Below are 15,161 nucleotides of genomic sequence, written 5' to 3'. Positions count from 1 at the left end.
CCCTGAACTTAGGGATTCGTTTACGGATGTTTAATGTATTTCTCAAGAGAAATGTTCATTGTATAAATGATTATGCCTGCTGAAAAGTCCAGTTTCCAATATCACGTGAGGTTATCCGAACAGTTCGTATGTTTCCCGAACAGTTTCTTTGCATAACAGCAATCTGCAGCACATGGGATCATTATGTACTGTGATGTCACATTCTGACCCCCTGTCTCACCCTGCTGCTGCTCCTTGTGTTTGTGGATGTGTTTTGCCCGCTTGTCAGCTAAGGAGCCATTTCAGTAACGTAGGCTACAAACGGAGCTGATGGGAAAGCAACCGCAGCGCTACAACGATTGCGCAGGAAGGCTAGTGAAGTAATACTGGATCAATCGTTAACCATTCACTTTTAAGATTCTTTCATCCCAAAACCCATCCCCACACTTTTAAAAATAAAGGGACAAGGAGGGAGAACACGGGTAATAATTCCAGCACAGACACTAGCTCGGTCAATTTATTCCACACTTTTCTTACGATCTTTTCTTTACACAGATCCTCATAATTAACATGGTCACATTTGAAGATCATCTCCCCTGACTTTTTTTATTGACGCTATAAAGATTAAGCATTTTTAGTCTCTCTTCATAACTACATTGCATCCATTTTATTAATTTTGTACTCATCTTTCCCCTTTGCATCCTCATTTTTCAAAGGCCCTCAACAAAACAAGTTGAGCGTCCTTTGCCAAATTATTCAAGGAGAGCTTCAGCAACAAGTAGGTTGTTGTGAAACCTGTTGCTCCAGCTGCCAAAGTGCCAATGACAGGGATGAAGCGTAGAAATTCATCTGACCACATTAACACATTCACACCAACACCAATCAGACTTAATTTTACTTTATCGAACATCACAGCTGCTACAGACCGCCTTGAATCTGTTTCCTCCTTCTTTCCCTTCGGTATTGCCATCAGCATGTTAATGATCATTTCTTTACTTATTTCCACAGCTAAACCAGACTTGGTGGCTCTTTTCAGCTCCTCTACTGGCACATTTACACGATCAGCAAGTCTCTTAAGAGAGGCCTCATCCAGGCCGAAAGCCCTGCGGTACTTGGACAGCTCATTCACCAAGATGGCCAAATCCACTGCGAAGCCCACACCTGGAACAGGGACTGCAGACGCTGCACCAGAGAGTAGAGCCACCTGCCATATGTTAGCCTGCAGCATTGCTTTCTTCCTCTGTATGATGCTGTCAGTGATGCCTGGCAGAGCCAGCAGGAAGGCGTGCCTCTGTTCCTGGGGGAGATCCTTCTCCATCTCCTCCTGCAGGAGGGGGAAGTCGTACTTCTCTGGATCAAAGCTGGAGATCAGGAACACTCTGGGAGACTCCACACCAAGTTTCTGCAGGCCTACAGTGAAATGACAGTTAAATTCATTCCCCCTGTGTACCTCTATACCAGTGTTTCTCAATCCTACTCCTGGAGCCCCCCTGTCCTGCATATCTTTTATCTACTCTTGCTCCAAACATGCTCTTGATTAAATCAGGTGTGCTCAGCTAATAAAAAGTGCCATGATGAGTTCAGTCAGGTGGGTAGAGCAGGGAAAGATGGAAAATGTGCGGAGCAGGGGGGCCCCAGGAGCAGGATTGAGAATCAGTGCTCTATACTGATGAAGAAGTGGTTACCATTTTAAAACCTTTGGGATGAATTCAGGATCACATTCTTCTGACATCAAGGTACTCACACTACCCAAAATGCAACAGCCCCAGCACTTACCAGTCAAGGTGTGGAACAGAACCTACCTGTGATGCAGTCTTTTCGGATATCATCCAGTGTAGCCATCTCACTGTAATTCTTCTTCCTCTTCGCTCCCTCCAAGCTCTGGTCAATCTTGGAGCGAGCGAAGTAGAAATGCTTCCCCATTTTCTGTATCTCTCTGGCCAGCTGTACATCATAAGAGGTGAAGCGCTCAGATGAGATGACGATGAAGAAGTCATAGCGTTGGAATCCCACCTGCTCCAGGTACTGATCTGGTCTGAAGTTTTCTGTCCCGATTCCCGGGAGGTCCCACAGCTTGACATTGGGGAACTCTGGATAGGGGTATGGGGTGGGCTCCATGGTGGTCTCCACCACTCCAGTAGGGGCTGAACCCTCCTCTTCATCCCCCAGGCCTCTGATGGTGTTGATGAAGGTGGACTTCCCCTTGCCTGACTCCCCAGTTATAGCAATGTTCAGCACTATTTTATTCAGCTGATTGGCATGGTCCTGGATCTTCTCAGCAACTGAATCTAGACTTTGACTCTCCAGTGACTGTTTTATGGTCTGCATCTCTTCAGGGGAAATGAACCCTTCCATGTTGTACATATTTGTTTATCCCTAAAAAAACAAACCAATGAAAGAAATTATTTGAAAAAGTTTAAATACAGGGGCTGCAGAACTTCGGGGCTTAAAAGTGTGAACATACTCCGTTGAAAACGTATACTTATTTTAGTATTAGTATTTAGTGTGCATTTCACTGCTAAGTAGTCAGTAGTTTTGCTTTCCCCTCTTGTCTGGCTGTGCATGCGCTCCTTACTGAACAGAGTATTTACGGGTGTGTCTGCACTGAAGCGGCAGTGGAAGCAGCAGCCTTGTCTCTCAGCCTCGTTGCATGATGACTCGGTTGTACAAAGACAAGAGAATCTATCTATAGCATTCCAACCAGGGAGGCCAGCGGGGGAGGCCCTGGGTGTGTGTTGGTATTGTGTTGCAGTGGTGCATTCTGTTGGGTATATGGTGTTGCACTTGCGGGTTGGGCCAGGTGTGCATTTGTGGACTCAGCCCTGTGTGTTTGACACAGGCTGGTGTTCATGTTTGGATGGTGGCTTCCTTGCTTGTGTAATGTTTTGTGTCGTTTTGGCCTATGTATGTCGTTTGTACTTGTCTTCTGGAGTCCCTGTGGTTAAGAGCATCTACTGGATGTCAGCAATGTAAATAAAATCATCTTGTACATCACTCTGGATGAGAATGTCTGCTAAGTAACAAAATGTAAATGTACACTACTTTTGTGTGCATTTTCTGAAGAAAATGCGATGTGTGTTTGCCTGTGTGCATTATGGAGCATGCGCACTATTCGAGTTGCCGTGTGCCGCCTCCCTCCCCTCTCCCTCTGACTTAGTGACTTAGAGTGGTGGCTGAACTCTGCAAATAATCTGCACAGGTTATCCTCTGTTTTGATGTATAATTTAAGTGTGTAGAGCTAGAATTCACGGAGATACGGCTGTTTGAAAAAACATCAAACGGGGAAGTGAAATTGCAAATTGTGTGCATTAGGCTTGCTGCCTCCTTCTCCCCCTCCCTCTGTCTCTCGTGGTGGAGCCTGATACAGAGGAGCAAGTTCACAGCACGGCTCTCTGATTGGCTCCATTGCAATAATTTGAATAGCAAATGTTAATCTGGTTAGAGCGATGGGATAACAAAGACTGAACAAAGGCTCATAATTCAAAAACTGTTCATCACAGCACTGAACTGAAGACATTGTGAGAATCTGCACAAGTGTACCTCTGAGCTGATGTATATTTATGCATGAGGAGCCAGAATTTGCAGAGATACAGCAATTTGAAAAGTTTGTAACAGAAGCTAGAAGAAGAGTAAATAACTGTACCACATATGCTGCCTCAGGTCAAATCATCCAGCACTCATTGAAACCCATACTGAACTGTACTCGTCTTTTTGTTGTTCACTCATCCCTCCATCCTCCCATAGACCTCAGTTCATTTTTAAGGTCTTACTGCTCGGTCAATTTTGGCCGGAAATCCACCGTACCTGATTTGCTGGCTGAGGTCAAATCACCATACTGACCCGCACTCGTCTTTTTGTCATTCACTCATGCCTCCATCCTCCTGTCCCCTTTAGTTCATTTTTCAAAGTCTTACCACTCGGTCACCATTTGACCAATAGCCACGTGACCTGATTTGGTGCTTTGGGTCATGTGACCCAACATTCACCAAAGGTGGGTGTATCCCTAGCAACCATATTGTTTACCTTAGCAACCGCCTAGCAAACACGTAGTAATACCCTAGCAACCACCCAGCAACACCCTAGCGACCACCTAGCAACCCCTTAGCAATACTTTGGGAACCACCCAGCAACACCCTAGCAACGCCCAGCGATCATATTGTTTACCCTAGCAACCACTTAGCAACATCCTGGCAACCGCCCAGCAACACCCTAGCAATGCCCCAGGGACCATATTATTTACCCTAGCAACCACCTAGCAACACCCTAGCAACCACTTAGCAACACCTTGGCAACCACCTTATATACCTTAGCAACCACCTAGTAAAACCCTGGCAAACACCAAGCAACAGCCTAGCAACCATCCAGCAACAACCTAGAAACCGCTTAGCAACATCCTAGCAACCACCTAGCAACACCCTAGCAACCACCTAGCAACAACCTAGCAACCACTTAGCCACATCCTAGCGAATCGTCTCATATATGTTACCATGTTTTTGCTGCTGGGTTGCAAGCACACACTGCATTTTCTTCAGGAAATGCACTTTTCTAATTACCTCATAAATTCCTCCATACAAAATAAAACCACCATTCAGTGATTTCTGAACATTAAATCAAGTGATTTAGTGATTTTTTTTCAAATATAGGAGTCCACTGAAATAAGTAACATTAAAGCTCTGTAACACTGTGCTTGGAGACTAATTACTACTAGTAGTAATAATAATGATAATAATCAATTAGTTATTTTGTAGAAACGAATGGTTTCACCTACTCTCAGTAAACCTATTCACAATTGTGGTTACATTGTATGTACTGTCTGTGCAGCTTAGTATAAACATGTAACAATCAAGTTGTCTGAAGGCCACCAAGGGCATACGTGTTTCACGGTGCTTACAATATGCTGCTGATATAAATAACACCTACTTTATTCTGCACTACAGTTCTATTCACCAATTTAGTTACACACATTTTGGAAAATTCAAGTTGACTTACCGTAATAGCAGTGCGTGATCAGTGCAAGTCCTCTGATACAGCGACAGAATGTCCAGCTGTGCTTTGAGGAAATATTGTTCCGTTTCTCTCCCTCAGGTGGTTTATTGTAAATCAGACCTTATTGGAAACCCATCCCTTATATTCCTGTGTTGGCTTTGACTCATCCTTTTATGCCTAAGTGCAGGGGTGGCCCGATGGCTCATTGCAGAGGCCCCCCCCCCGCTCGCTCCGCTACTGAGTGGCACTTTTGATTAGCTGAGCACACCTGATTTAATCAAGCAGCAAGGATCGATAGAAGATAAGCAGGTCAGAGGGCCGCCAGGAGAGGTTGAGAAACGCTGGTCTATATGCATTGAGGAGGCTTCAAAGAGCCAGAAAATAAGGCATTACAGTAATCTGATTTTGAGGACACAAAAGCTTGGATCAATTTTTTGTATCAATCAGCAAAATAAATTGCATACGTGGAACCTAGTAACTACTGATGACCTTTAGGACTTAGGCAGTAGCGGAGCGAGTGGGGGGGGGGGGGGCTGACTGAACATGCATTTTTGTTGTTTAGTTTAATATTTTGAATAAAGTTTATTTGTATCTTGATTGCCGCAAAAAATAAAAAGTCAGACTGAGGGCGTAATGGTTTCGACCGACCTCTACCTAAGTTTCTCGCTGCGATATTTATTTTGAAGGAGCAGAGACACAATAAAGTTACAGAAAACTTTATTCGCTGTCCAGTATCCTTGTGTAAGTGCACAAACAAAAAATTACGCCCTCTGTTCGAGTCCCAAAGTAGGAACTAGGCGATTGCCGGCCGTCTTGTTTAATTCGCATCGCCGTCACTGCTGATGGAGCCGCGATATTTAGCTATTTTGAATGAGCAGAGACACAATAGTTACAGAAAACCTTATTCGCTGTCCAGTATCCTTTTGTAAGTGTACAAACAGAAGAATTACGCCCTCTGTTCGAGTCCCAAAGTAGGAACTAGGCGATCGCCGGCTGTCTTATTTCCCATCGCTGTCACTGCTGACAGAGCCGCGGTAGCCTATTTAAAAAATGAGCCACGAGAAATCGCACACCTCATTGTAATCCGCATTTCTCTCCGTTCCGCCCTTCCGTCTCCGTAAGTTTCCCCTTGGATCTGTCTTGCATCTCCATACAGCCTATAATAGAGGTTATGCACTGACGGGTTTCCTGACATTTAACGTGGCTTAATGTCCCAAAACAGCGATCAATGATCATCAAATTTGTCTGACATCTAACATGTCATAAACACTATCTCCTATCTAAAAAGCTAAACTCTCCATTGACGCCCGTTACAAGGAAAACGCTTCGTAGCTTAATTTTCCAAACAGCGATAAACTAACAAAAAAGCAAAACTGGGAGGACAGCGCTTAACGTCGGCCTAAACGTTAAGCGTTTTGGAATATGTCCGCAAAAGCCTTGATACTTGGTCATACTTCAAGACGGGATTTGTTGACGAAAGTGACGAGGACACCAATGGATATTCTGGTTGTATGTGGACAGGTTTGCACAAATATTTTTATTTTATTACAACTTTTATTTGGAAAAAAGTTTGGAAAACTGTTTTAATTTTTGACAGGTGGAAGTGTTTATGACAAGAGATGTCTAAGAGAAATTTGGTGATCATTGATCGCTGTTTTGGAACATTCAGCTGTTTCACCTTAAGTGTTTTAAAATGTCCGCAAAAGCCTTGACGCTTGGTCGTACTTCAAGGCGGGATTTGTTGGCAAAATTAAAGTGACGAGAACACTAATGGATATTCTGGTTGTATGTGGACAGGTTTGTACAAATATTTTTTATTTTATTACAACTTTTATTTGGAAAGCTGTAAGCTACGTTTCGGTGCCTGGATTCCAGTTGTTTCTGCGAATTGCAGCGATCCATTTGCTTCTCTTTTCTTTAGCTTTCGACAGGCTGCAAAAAGATAGCTCCGATTTCTTGTTGAATCTATTTGTACAGTCAATCGCACAACAGCTCTTTCCCATTTTAAACGCGTTTTTTGTGTTTTCGCGGCATTCAAGCTGAACGCTAACGTTGCCACTCCGTGGGTGTAACCCGCAGTGACACCGCCTACTGTGACGTGACGTGCACAACCTCTATTGGCTGTAAAAGGGCCCACTACAGGTCCTCGCCCCCACTACAATGAGCCATCGGCTCCGCCCCTGTGGCGGCCCACTGAACCGCGTATCTTCTATCTATCCCTGCTGCTTGATTAAATCAAGTGTGCTCAGCTAATCAAAAGTGCCACTGATGAGTTCAGTCAGGTAGGTAGAGCAAGAATAGACAGAAGATCTGCAGGACAGTGGGCCGCCAGGAGTAAGATTGAGAAATACTGGCTAACTAGACTAAAGCTTCATACATTCTAATAAGATGAAAGAAAATTGATTATGTCTTCCCTTTGTTAGTCTCTTCACCGACTTCCTTTCAGATACTAATTTCAACATACTACTCTTAGAATCTCTTTCAGTAACACAGGCAAACAAATGGAACTGATTGGAAAGCAACTGCAGCGCTAAAACGATTGCGCGCAAAGGCTAGTAAAGTAATACTGGATCAATCGTTAACCATTCACTTTTAAGATTCTTTTATCCCAAAATAACACTTTCAAAAATAAAGGGACAAGGAGGGAGAACACGGGTATTAATTCCAGCACAGACACTACCTCGGTCAATTTATTCCACACTTTTCTTATGATCTTTACACGGTTACAGACGTACACATCACATGCAGAGATCTGTATCAATGTTTCAAAGTTTTTCTGAAAAATTTCTTTACACAGATCCTCATAATTAACATGGTCACATTTGCATATAATAATAATAATCCATGTAAAATCCGCGTTATAGTGCATAAGCATTTGGGCTGTGGGGAACGTCATAGTAAGTCTCCCCCTATAATTTTAACAAGAAAAAGAGGAAAATTTGACAGCAGATCTAATGAAACCAGCAATTACTCTGAAAGAAAGGAATCACTAAGACAATTAAAACAAATTTATTTAAAACTGACAGATAAGGGGAAATTATTTAAGAAGGATATCAAGACTCTTATGTTCTAGCACAATGCATTTATGATTACAGATGGTATAATTTTGAAAATTATCATGAGAAAAACTGTTGGCATTCAGTATCTGCACATTACAGCTCCACATGGTTGAACATAGGAAAATATGAAGCTTAATAATCAGAAGAGTACATTCAGACCTGCCAGTCATTCTGTCTGTATTATATAGTGCTTCTAACAATCCATCAAGCCTGGTCTTGAGCGCTCTGAGGGTCTCTGCTTCCACTACAAATCCTGACAAGTTATGGCATGTATCTGGAAGTCTCTGACTGAAAAATCTTCCTACTATCAGTGTGAAATGTACATTTTACTAATGTTCACCTTTGTCTTCTTGTTCTGCCAACACCACTAATCTGAAAATAGTTTATTCAGTCCACTTCATTTATCCTTATTGAAAATCTACATCTCCAACAAATCTCCCGACTTTTTTTACTGACACTATAAAGATTAAGTATTTTTAGTCTCTCTTCATATGTATATTGCATCCATTTTATCTTATTTTTGCTCATCTTTACCCTTTGTATCCTCATTTTTCAAAGGCCCTCAACAAAACAAGTTGAGCGTCTTTCGCCAAAGCATTCAAGCACAACCTCAGCAACAAGTAGGTTGTTGTGAATCCTATTCCTCCAGCTGCCAAAGTGCCAATGACAGGGATGAAGCATAGAAATTCATCTGACCACATTAAGACATTCACACCGACAGGCCTACAGCCACACAACTACTAACAAGAGACTTCATTTGTCCTGAGTGTGAAAAACCCGGAGCAGAGTAGTCAGATAATGATGCATGATACGTATCCTCCTTTGTAACAGGAAAACAGCTGGATTTAAACATCAGGAGCTGTATTTCAGCACAGGAAATTTGACCCACAGATATAGTAGTTTTTTTATGTTTGGGTCAGTGATGCATATCAGACAGGTACAACCACAGCCTGACCAGCTGTTAAAGGAAAAATACATGTGAGTCAAAACTGAAACTGTTGTTGGGTGGTTTTTATCATAAATGGGAACTTACTATGGCAAGATACAATAAATACCTGTCACAGGACCAACCAGAACAACAAGCACTGTACAGAAACTAAACTCAGAAGATACAAACATGGAAGCCTCTGTGTCAGGGCTATTCCACCAGTGACCCTGGTGCCAAATGTTGCCCGCCATGGACTTCCCGTTGGAGCTTTGATCATCAATAAACAAGTAAACGTAACATATTAATATGCATTCAGACTATTTGGAATTCAAGTGTAAGGTAAGCAGTACAGTAGTTCCATTAGTAAACATATTCACCCATTTTCCCTAATGAATATATTCTGTTATTCCTGCATGTTTACTCTGCTAATTGTTATTATTGACCCGAAACACCAGTTTTGAAGTAATATTTTATTAATATATTTTTTGGTTAGACACATACACATACTGTGATGCGCAGAGAGGAAGGCATGCAGCCTAGATCGGTGCTGCTCACTGTGACGTAACAGGCAGTTACGTTTCATCATGGACAGTGAGCATCACCTGTTTCCAGGCAGTCTGTTCGGGACGCTGGCAGAGCCAGGAGCGCATTTGGGAGGTAGGGATGGGCGATACCAGTGATTTTTGTTTCGATCCGATACCAAGTAATACTAGGGCTAGTATCCTGATACCGATATTTTTTTAAGTCTTGTTGTGTACACAAATCCAGGAAATATTTGTAATTTCTATGATGAAATTACATCAAAAAATGCATTTAAAAGCTTACTTTTAAGACACTACTTAGTCTACGATTCCAAGTACACAAAGTGCAGTGATGGCTGCTTCCCTCTGCTCCTGAAGTCTGTCCAACATATAGAATGCAAATTGCACCTTGTTTCTACTGACTGAACCAGTTTGTGCTCTGCCACGTTCAGCTGCTTCTGTATGTCTGCGAGTTTCTGCGTTGCTTTCGTGCTGTGGTGGATAAACGCTACAATGCTACTGCAGTCTTCCAAGAGCTGAACAATTACAGCCTACTGACTGCAAAACTTGGGCTTATATGTAGGCCTAAACTAATCTACACCAATACCATGACGAGGGTTTCATACAATAAATATCCTGCACATCAATATCCTGCTTACATTTCACATGGTTAACAATTCTATTATCACCGGTTACCTAGATAATTCCTGCCTTTCTTAAACGCCTCTGCTAAAAAAAACTTTCCCTCAATGAAGTGGGGGTATCTGTCTGCATTTTCGCCACCTCTCGTCGTTTCTCCTGTAACTGGTCATGCTCTTTTGGGTGGCAATTTAAATGTTTCATGAGATTTGTGGTATTGCCACAATATCTGACCATTTTGTCTGTTTTACTATTTACCAAAATAATTCCACACGAGGCTCCGTTTACATTCTGCACCCGGCACTGTGGCTGAGTGACTGAGTCTGTTTCTGTGTTGCCTTATTACAGACGTTGCTGGGAGCTGAGTGAGAAAGCGGAAGGAAAAGTAATTCCTATCCAAACTAACCATTCAAAAAAATGAGCAAAAATACTATGAAATTAAATTTATGAAATCAGACGTTTAAAGCATTACCTGTTATTGATTTTTTAAATATGAGGATCGATCCTTAAAACTGAACCATCAGGATCGAAATATCGATATTTTGGTATCGATCCGCCCATCCCTATTGGGAGGGGGTGGATCCGGAGTGAGGCTTGGGCTGTTGACCTTACTGACTTTTGTGATTTAGGTATTCATATAATTTCGTCCCTTTTGACCGTGGGGCAAGTCAGTTATAGGCGGGAGTGAAGAGTGTACCCGGCCTGGTTGCTTCAAATCATTTTAAGAGTGCGCGGTTTTTCGCAGCGCATCTCCTCCTGCTCCTCCAGCTCTGTTTCACTGCTTTCTAGCGTTAGCCTACGTCAATATTTAAAATTGCAAGCCCATCTCGGGTTCATATGGTTATGGAAGCGGAATGGAAAGTACGACGCGATCTTTATGACAATACAGTACATAGTTACAAGGGGAATGCGCAGTAGCGTGAAGCGAGCGTGGAGAGAAAAGTCTTTTTTATAGTTTGCTAGCAAACTATCCAAATTATATGCTTACCTTACTAGTTTAACTTCCTTGCATTCAGTCTTTCTTGCTGTTAAAAATACTCAGTTGACTACTAAGAGAAAATGCTGTAGCTATGCTATAGCAAACTCCGTATTAGTTGTAGCTAAACATGTTCATTTCAAGGCTGATTCATCTGTTAGCTTTAGAGGTTAGGTACAATACATTACATTATTGAAACATATTAATCTTTCCACAAAATCTAAACTTTACATTCTATTTTCATTAAGGCAAAATAATATTAGCCAGTGAATAACTGCCCTCAAGATACAATGTTGACTAGATTGGGACTGAATTGTATGTACTTCATAAACTTAGAACTTAGAACTTAAGACTAGAATACTAATTGATGTGTCCACTCAAGATAGTTTTCTCCTGCATTCATTAATTCCTTTAACAGTTGACCCAGTCATTTCAAATGTTTGATCTATCCAGGTACTAGCACACTTGATTACAACCAATCAACTAACAAGCCCTTTTTTGCTTTCAATCAGTTACTGGTGATTGCAGAATATATCAAACACACAACTGGCAGTCCCCGACCCTTAGGATAGAACCTGACAATACTGATGGTTGCCGTCTTGTTGAATTAACAATTAACTATATATGATGGGCATATTGTCTAAGTGCCTACACGTGTGTTCAACAAAAGATTAATATTTTCAATGAAAGAAACAAATTAAACAAGGCTAAAATGTAGGCTACCTTAAAAAGATGTGACTAAAACTAGAATTTCCAGAGTTTTCGTCAAGTGAAAGGAACTAAAACTAAGAAGGGAGAATAAATACGCGCCTTTGATGATGGTGCACAAAGGCAGGTCAGAGAGAACAATTATATATTAAAGTGTCAAGAATGATTTTAAGAAAAATACACTGTTCAGAGGAGACGTGATGTACATCGCTGTATGTTTCCCGAACAGTTTCTTTGCATAACAGCAATCTGCAGCACATGGGATCATTATGTACTGTGATGTCACATTCTGACCCCCTGTCTCACCCTGCTGCTGCTCCTTGTGTTTGTGGATGTGTTTTGCCCGCTTATCAGCTAAAGACCCATTTCAGTAACGCAGGCTACAAACGGAGCTGATGGGAAAGCAACCGCAGCACTAAAACGATTGCACGCTAAAACGACTGCGCTGAAACGAAAAAAGTTAGTGAAGCAATCCCACATCAACCATTATCCATCTTTGAGACTCAGCGTTTAATAGAAGTTAAAAGTAGGCAAACAGAGACACGCATCAGTAAGACAAGAACTTCCCAGGTCTGTTACACTGTGTCAATTAAAGACGTGATGTGATAGAACAAATACAAAAAACAAAGCAGCAGAGACAATTTAATATTTATTTAAAACTGAGCAAATTAAGGACATGAATTAAAAATCAAGAATACCAAAACCCTTACATCCTTAGACAGGATTTACAAGCGTGGGACTAAGCTATCCACATACAATACCAGCAGATCTGAGTTCCACTTTATTTAACACTGCAGTTACACACACTTCCCTTTAGGGGCCTCGTTTGGAAAGGCCCTCAGCAGCACGAGGTTAGCATCCTCGGCTAGCTCTTCCAAGCACGACTTCAGCACACAGTAGGAGGTGCAGAATGCGATCCCTCCGGAGGCCAGGGAGCCGAACAGGGGCAACATGCTGGCTACGCCTTTGGATGCCATGAGCCCTCCCCCTGCCACCTTCCCCAGCATGGTAAGGACTGTGCTGGCAGCTGTCCCCTGCTGCTTCAGCTCTCCACCTGCTACTTCAAGCCCTCCCACTGCAACCTTTCCCAACGCTTTAACAACCTCGTCACCGGTTGTCGCCTTGTCTGAGCCGAACTTGGTAGCTTTTTTGAGCTTCTGCCCTGCTGCCAAAAGGCCCTTCCCTGCTGCTTTGGTCAGCATCTTAATGACAATTTCATCCGTTAGGTCTTCCTTAATACCAGACTTGGTGACTTTTCTCAGCTCCTCCACAGGCACCTTCACTCGATCTGCAAGGCTTCTGAGAGAGGCCTTGTCCAGGCCGAAAGCTCTGTAGTACTTGGATATCTCTCTCTTCAGGACTTTCACATCTACTGCAAAGCCCAGCCCTGTAATGGGGACTGCTGCCGCCGCACCAGAGAGCAGAGCCACCCTCCATATGTCTGACTGGAGAGCCTTTTTCTTCTTCTGGTAGACACTTTCGGTGATATTAGGCAGAGCCAGCAGGAAGACGTGCCTCTTTTCTTGTGGAAGATCCTTCTCCATCTCCTCCTGCAGGAGGGTGAAGTCGTACTTCTCTGGATCAAAGCTGGAGATCAGGAACACTCTGGGAGACTCCACACCAAGTTTCTGCAGGCCTACAGTGAAACAACACTCACAGTCATTCCCTCGGTATAGCTCTATAATGATGAGGAAGTGGTTACCATTTTAAAATCTTTCAGATGAGAATCTTGGCAATCACAACCTTCTGGTCTCAAGGCACCAACTGTACCCACAATGCAACACCCCCAGCACTCACCAACCCAGGGGTGAAACAGGCCCTACCTGTGATGCAGTCCTCTCGGATCAGCTTTAGGGTAGATGTCTCATTGTAGTCGTTCTTTCTCACCGCCTTAGCGCGCAAACTCTCATCAACCTTGGAGCGAGCGAAGTAGAAATGCTTCCCCATCTTGTGGATTTCTCTAGCCAGGTTTGCATCATTACAGGTGAAGCGCTCGGATGAGATGATGATGAAGAAGTCGTAGCGTTGGAATCCCACCTGCTCCAGGTACTGATCCGGTCTGAACTTTTCTGTTCCAATTCCCGGGAGGTCCCACAGTTTGATATTGGGGAACTTTGGATGGGAGTATGGGGTGGCGTCCATGGTGGTCTCAGTCTCCCCAGTAGGGGCTGAAGCCTCCTCTTCATCCCCCAAGCCCCTGATGGTGTTGATGAAGGTGGACTTCCCCTTGCCTGATACCCCAGTGACAGCCATGTTCAGAACCGTTTTATCCAGCTGATCAAAATATTTCTGGATCTTCTCAGCAGCTGAATTTAAGCTCTCATTCTCCAGTGACTGTTTTATTGTCTGCATCTCTTCAGGGGAAATCACCCCTTCTGCATCATCCAGACTCATTATTTCCTTAAACAAAAAAGAAACAATGAAATAATTTTTAAAAATTAAATGTATGGACTACAAATATTCCCAACTTTAATTTTTTTTCAATATTTTTATTAGCCTTTTAAACATAATTCTGGACATATTTTTGCTTCCTTACTGTTACACCACACTGCTCTTTGGAAGAAATGCATTAAATGTCAGATCAAAACCCCCCTTCTATTTCATTTGTGATGCGCTTTGTAGCCCTCGTGTGAAAGCGTAATCTCTTTGGTTGTGGATAGCCTACATCAAGCTCTACAACCAACACACTGCTCTGAGAATAATTTCTCTGTTCACTAATGCTACACTTGAACATGTAAAATAGACGCGACTTACCAAGATAGCTACTCGCCTGATGGAGCCGCTGTCTCCTCAGATGTGTTTGGGGAAATAACTGTTGTAGGTACTGTGCAAGTGAAATGCAATAAGCTGTTGTTTTCAGCGGGGAAATCGAAGTTTGAATCGTAGCCTGCAGAGCAACAGCAAACAGAGCCTGTTGCAGGGGGGAGCAGAGATGCACGTTATATATGTCAGCTTTTCACAGATGACTGCCAGCCCGCGACACATTGGTGTGTCCTCCACCAATGAGGGGCTGGAGGTGATGATTAATTTACAGGAAAGACTTCTGGCACACGTATTTCCAAAACCAAGGAAAAAATATTCTGTCTTTAAACGGCAGAGTGCAGCAGATGATGGGGGAAACTGAGAGAAATGACTTGACAGTGATGGAACATAAAAACTGACCAGTGAACTGGACACAACACATACTGTATTCTGGCTTTGCACGATCTACATCAACATGCAGGTGCTACCTCAGTAAAGCCCTAACCAGTGCTGGCAAGAATACTGGAAAGTCTGACCCACGTAGAAGTACTTTTACATCAGAGGAATTTACTTTAAAGTTGAATCAAAAATATTTGTTGTGGATACTGCTTGAGTAAGAGTAA

The 15,161-nt window shown here is 42.7% G+C and overlaps 2 protein-coding genes across 2 annotated transcripts; both read right to left on the bottom strand.

Annotated features, from left to right (window-relative positions):
* Positions 1 to 579: 579 nt before the first annotated feature.
* On the bottom strand, positions 580 to 2,343 carry LOC118788470 (interferon-inducible GTPase 5-like). The gene is made up of 2 exons (XM_036544831.1): positions 1,782 to 2,343; positions 580 to 1,389 (listed from the first exon to the last, which is right to left on the bottom strand). The coding sequence occupies exons 1-2, from the start codon at positions 2,341 to 2,343 to the stop codon at positions 683 to 685; spliced, it is 1,269 nt and encodes a 422-aa protein (XP_036400724.1). The 3' UTR covers positions 580 to 682.
* A 10,250-nt stretch (positions 2,344 to 12,593) lies between these two features.
* On the bottom strand, positions 12,594 to 14,190 carry LOC118788723 (interferon-inducible GTPase 5-like). The gene is made up of 3 exons (XM_036544786.1): positions 13,620 to 14,190; positions 12,987 to 13,432; positions 12,594 to 12,791 (listed from the first exon to the last, which is right to left on the bottom strand). Exons 1-3 carry the CDS (start codon positions 14,188 to 14,190, stop codon positions 12,594 to 12,596), a joined length of 1,215 nt encoding a protein of 404 aa, XP_036400679.1.
* Positions 14,191 to 15,161: the final 971 nt, after the last annotated feature.

The sequence above is a fragment of the Megalops cyprinoides genome, chromosome 1, assembly GCF_013368585.1.
Source record: "Megalops cyprinoides isolate fMegCyp1 chromosome 1, fMegCyp1.pri, whole genome shotgun sequence".
Taxonomy (NCBI): Eukaryota; Metazoa; Chordata; class Actinopteri; order Elopiformes; family Megalopidae; genus Megalops; species Megalops cyprinoides.
The sequence above is the reverse complement of the archived record's forward strand: the minus strand, read 5'-3'. Positions and strand labels throughout refer to the sequence as shown.

Excerpts from the sequence above, each read along its gene's own strand:
- LOC118788723 (XM_036544786.1), bottom strand. The coding sequence starts at position 14,190 with ATGAGTCTGGATGATGCAGAAGGGGTGATTTCCCCTGAAGAGATGCAG. Across the intron at positions 13,433-13,619 it reads CCGAGAGGACTGCATCACAG|GCCTGCAGAAACTTGGTGTG; the intron begins GTAGGGCCTGTT and ends GTTTCACTGTAG. Across the intron at positions 12,792-12,986 it reads TCATTAAGATGCTGACCAAA|GTGGCAGGGGGAGGGCTCAT; the intron begins GCAGCAGGGAAG and ends ATGCTGGGGAAG.
- LOC118788470 (XM_036544831.1), bottom strand. The coding sequence starts at position 2,343 with ATGTACAACATGGAAGGGTTCATTTCCCCTGAAGAGATGCAGACCATA. Across the intron at positions 1,390-1,781 it reads CCGAAAAGACTGCATCACAG|GCCTGCAGAAACTTGGTGTG; the intron begins GTAGGTTCTGTT and ends ATTTCACTGTAG.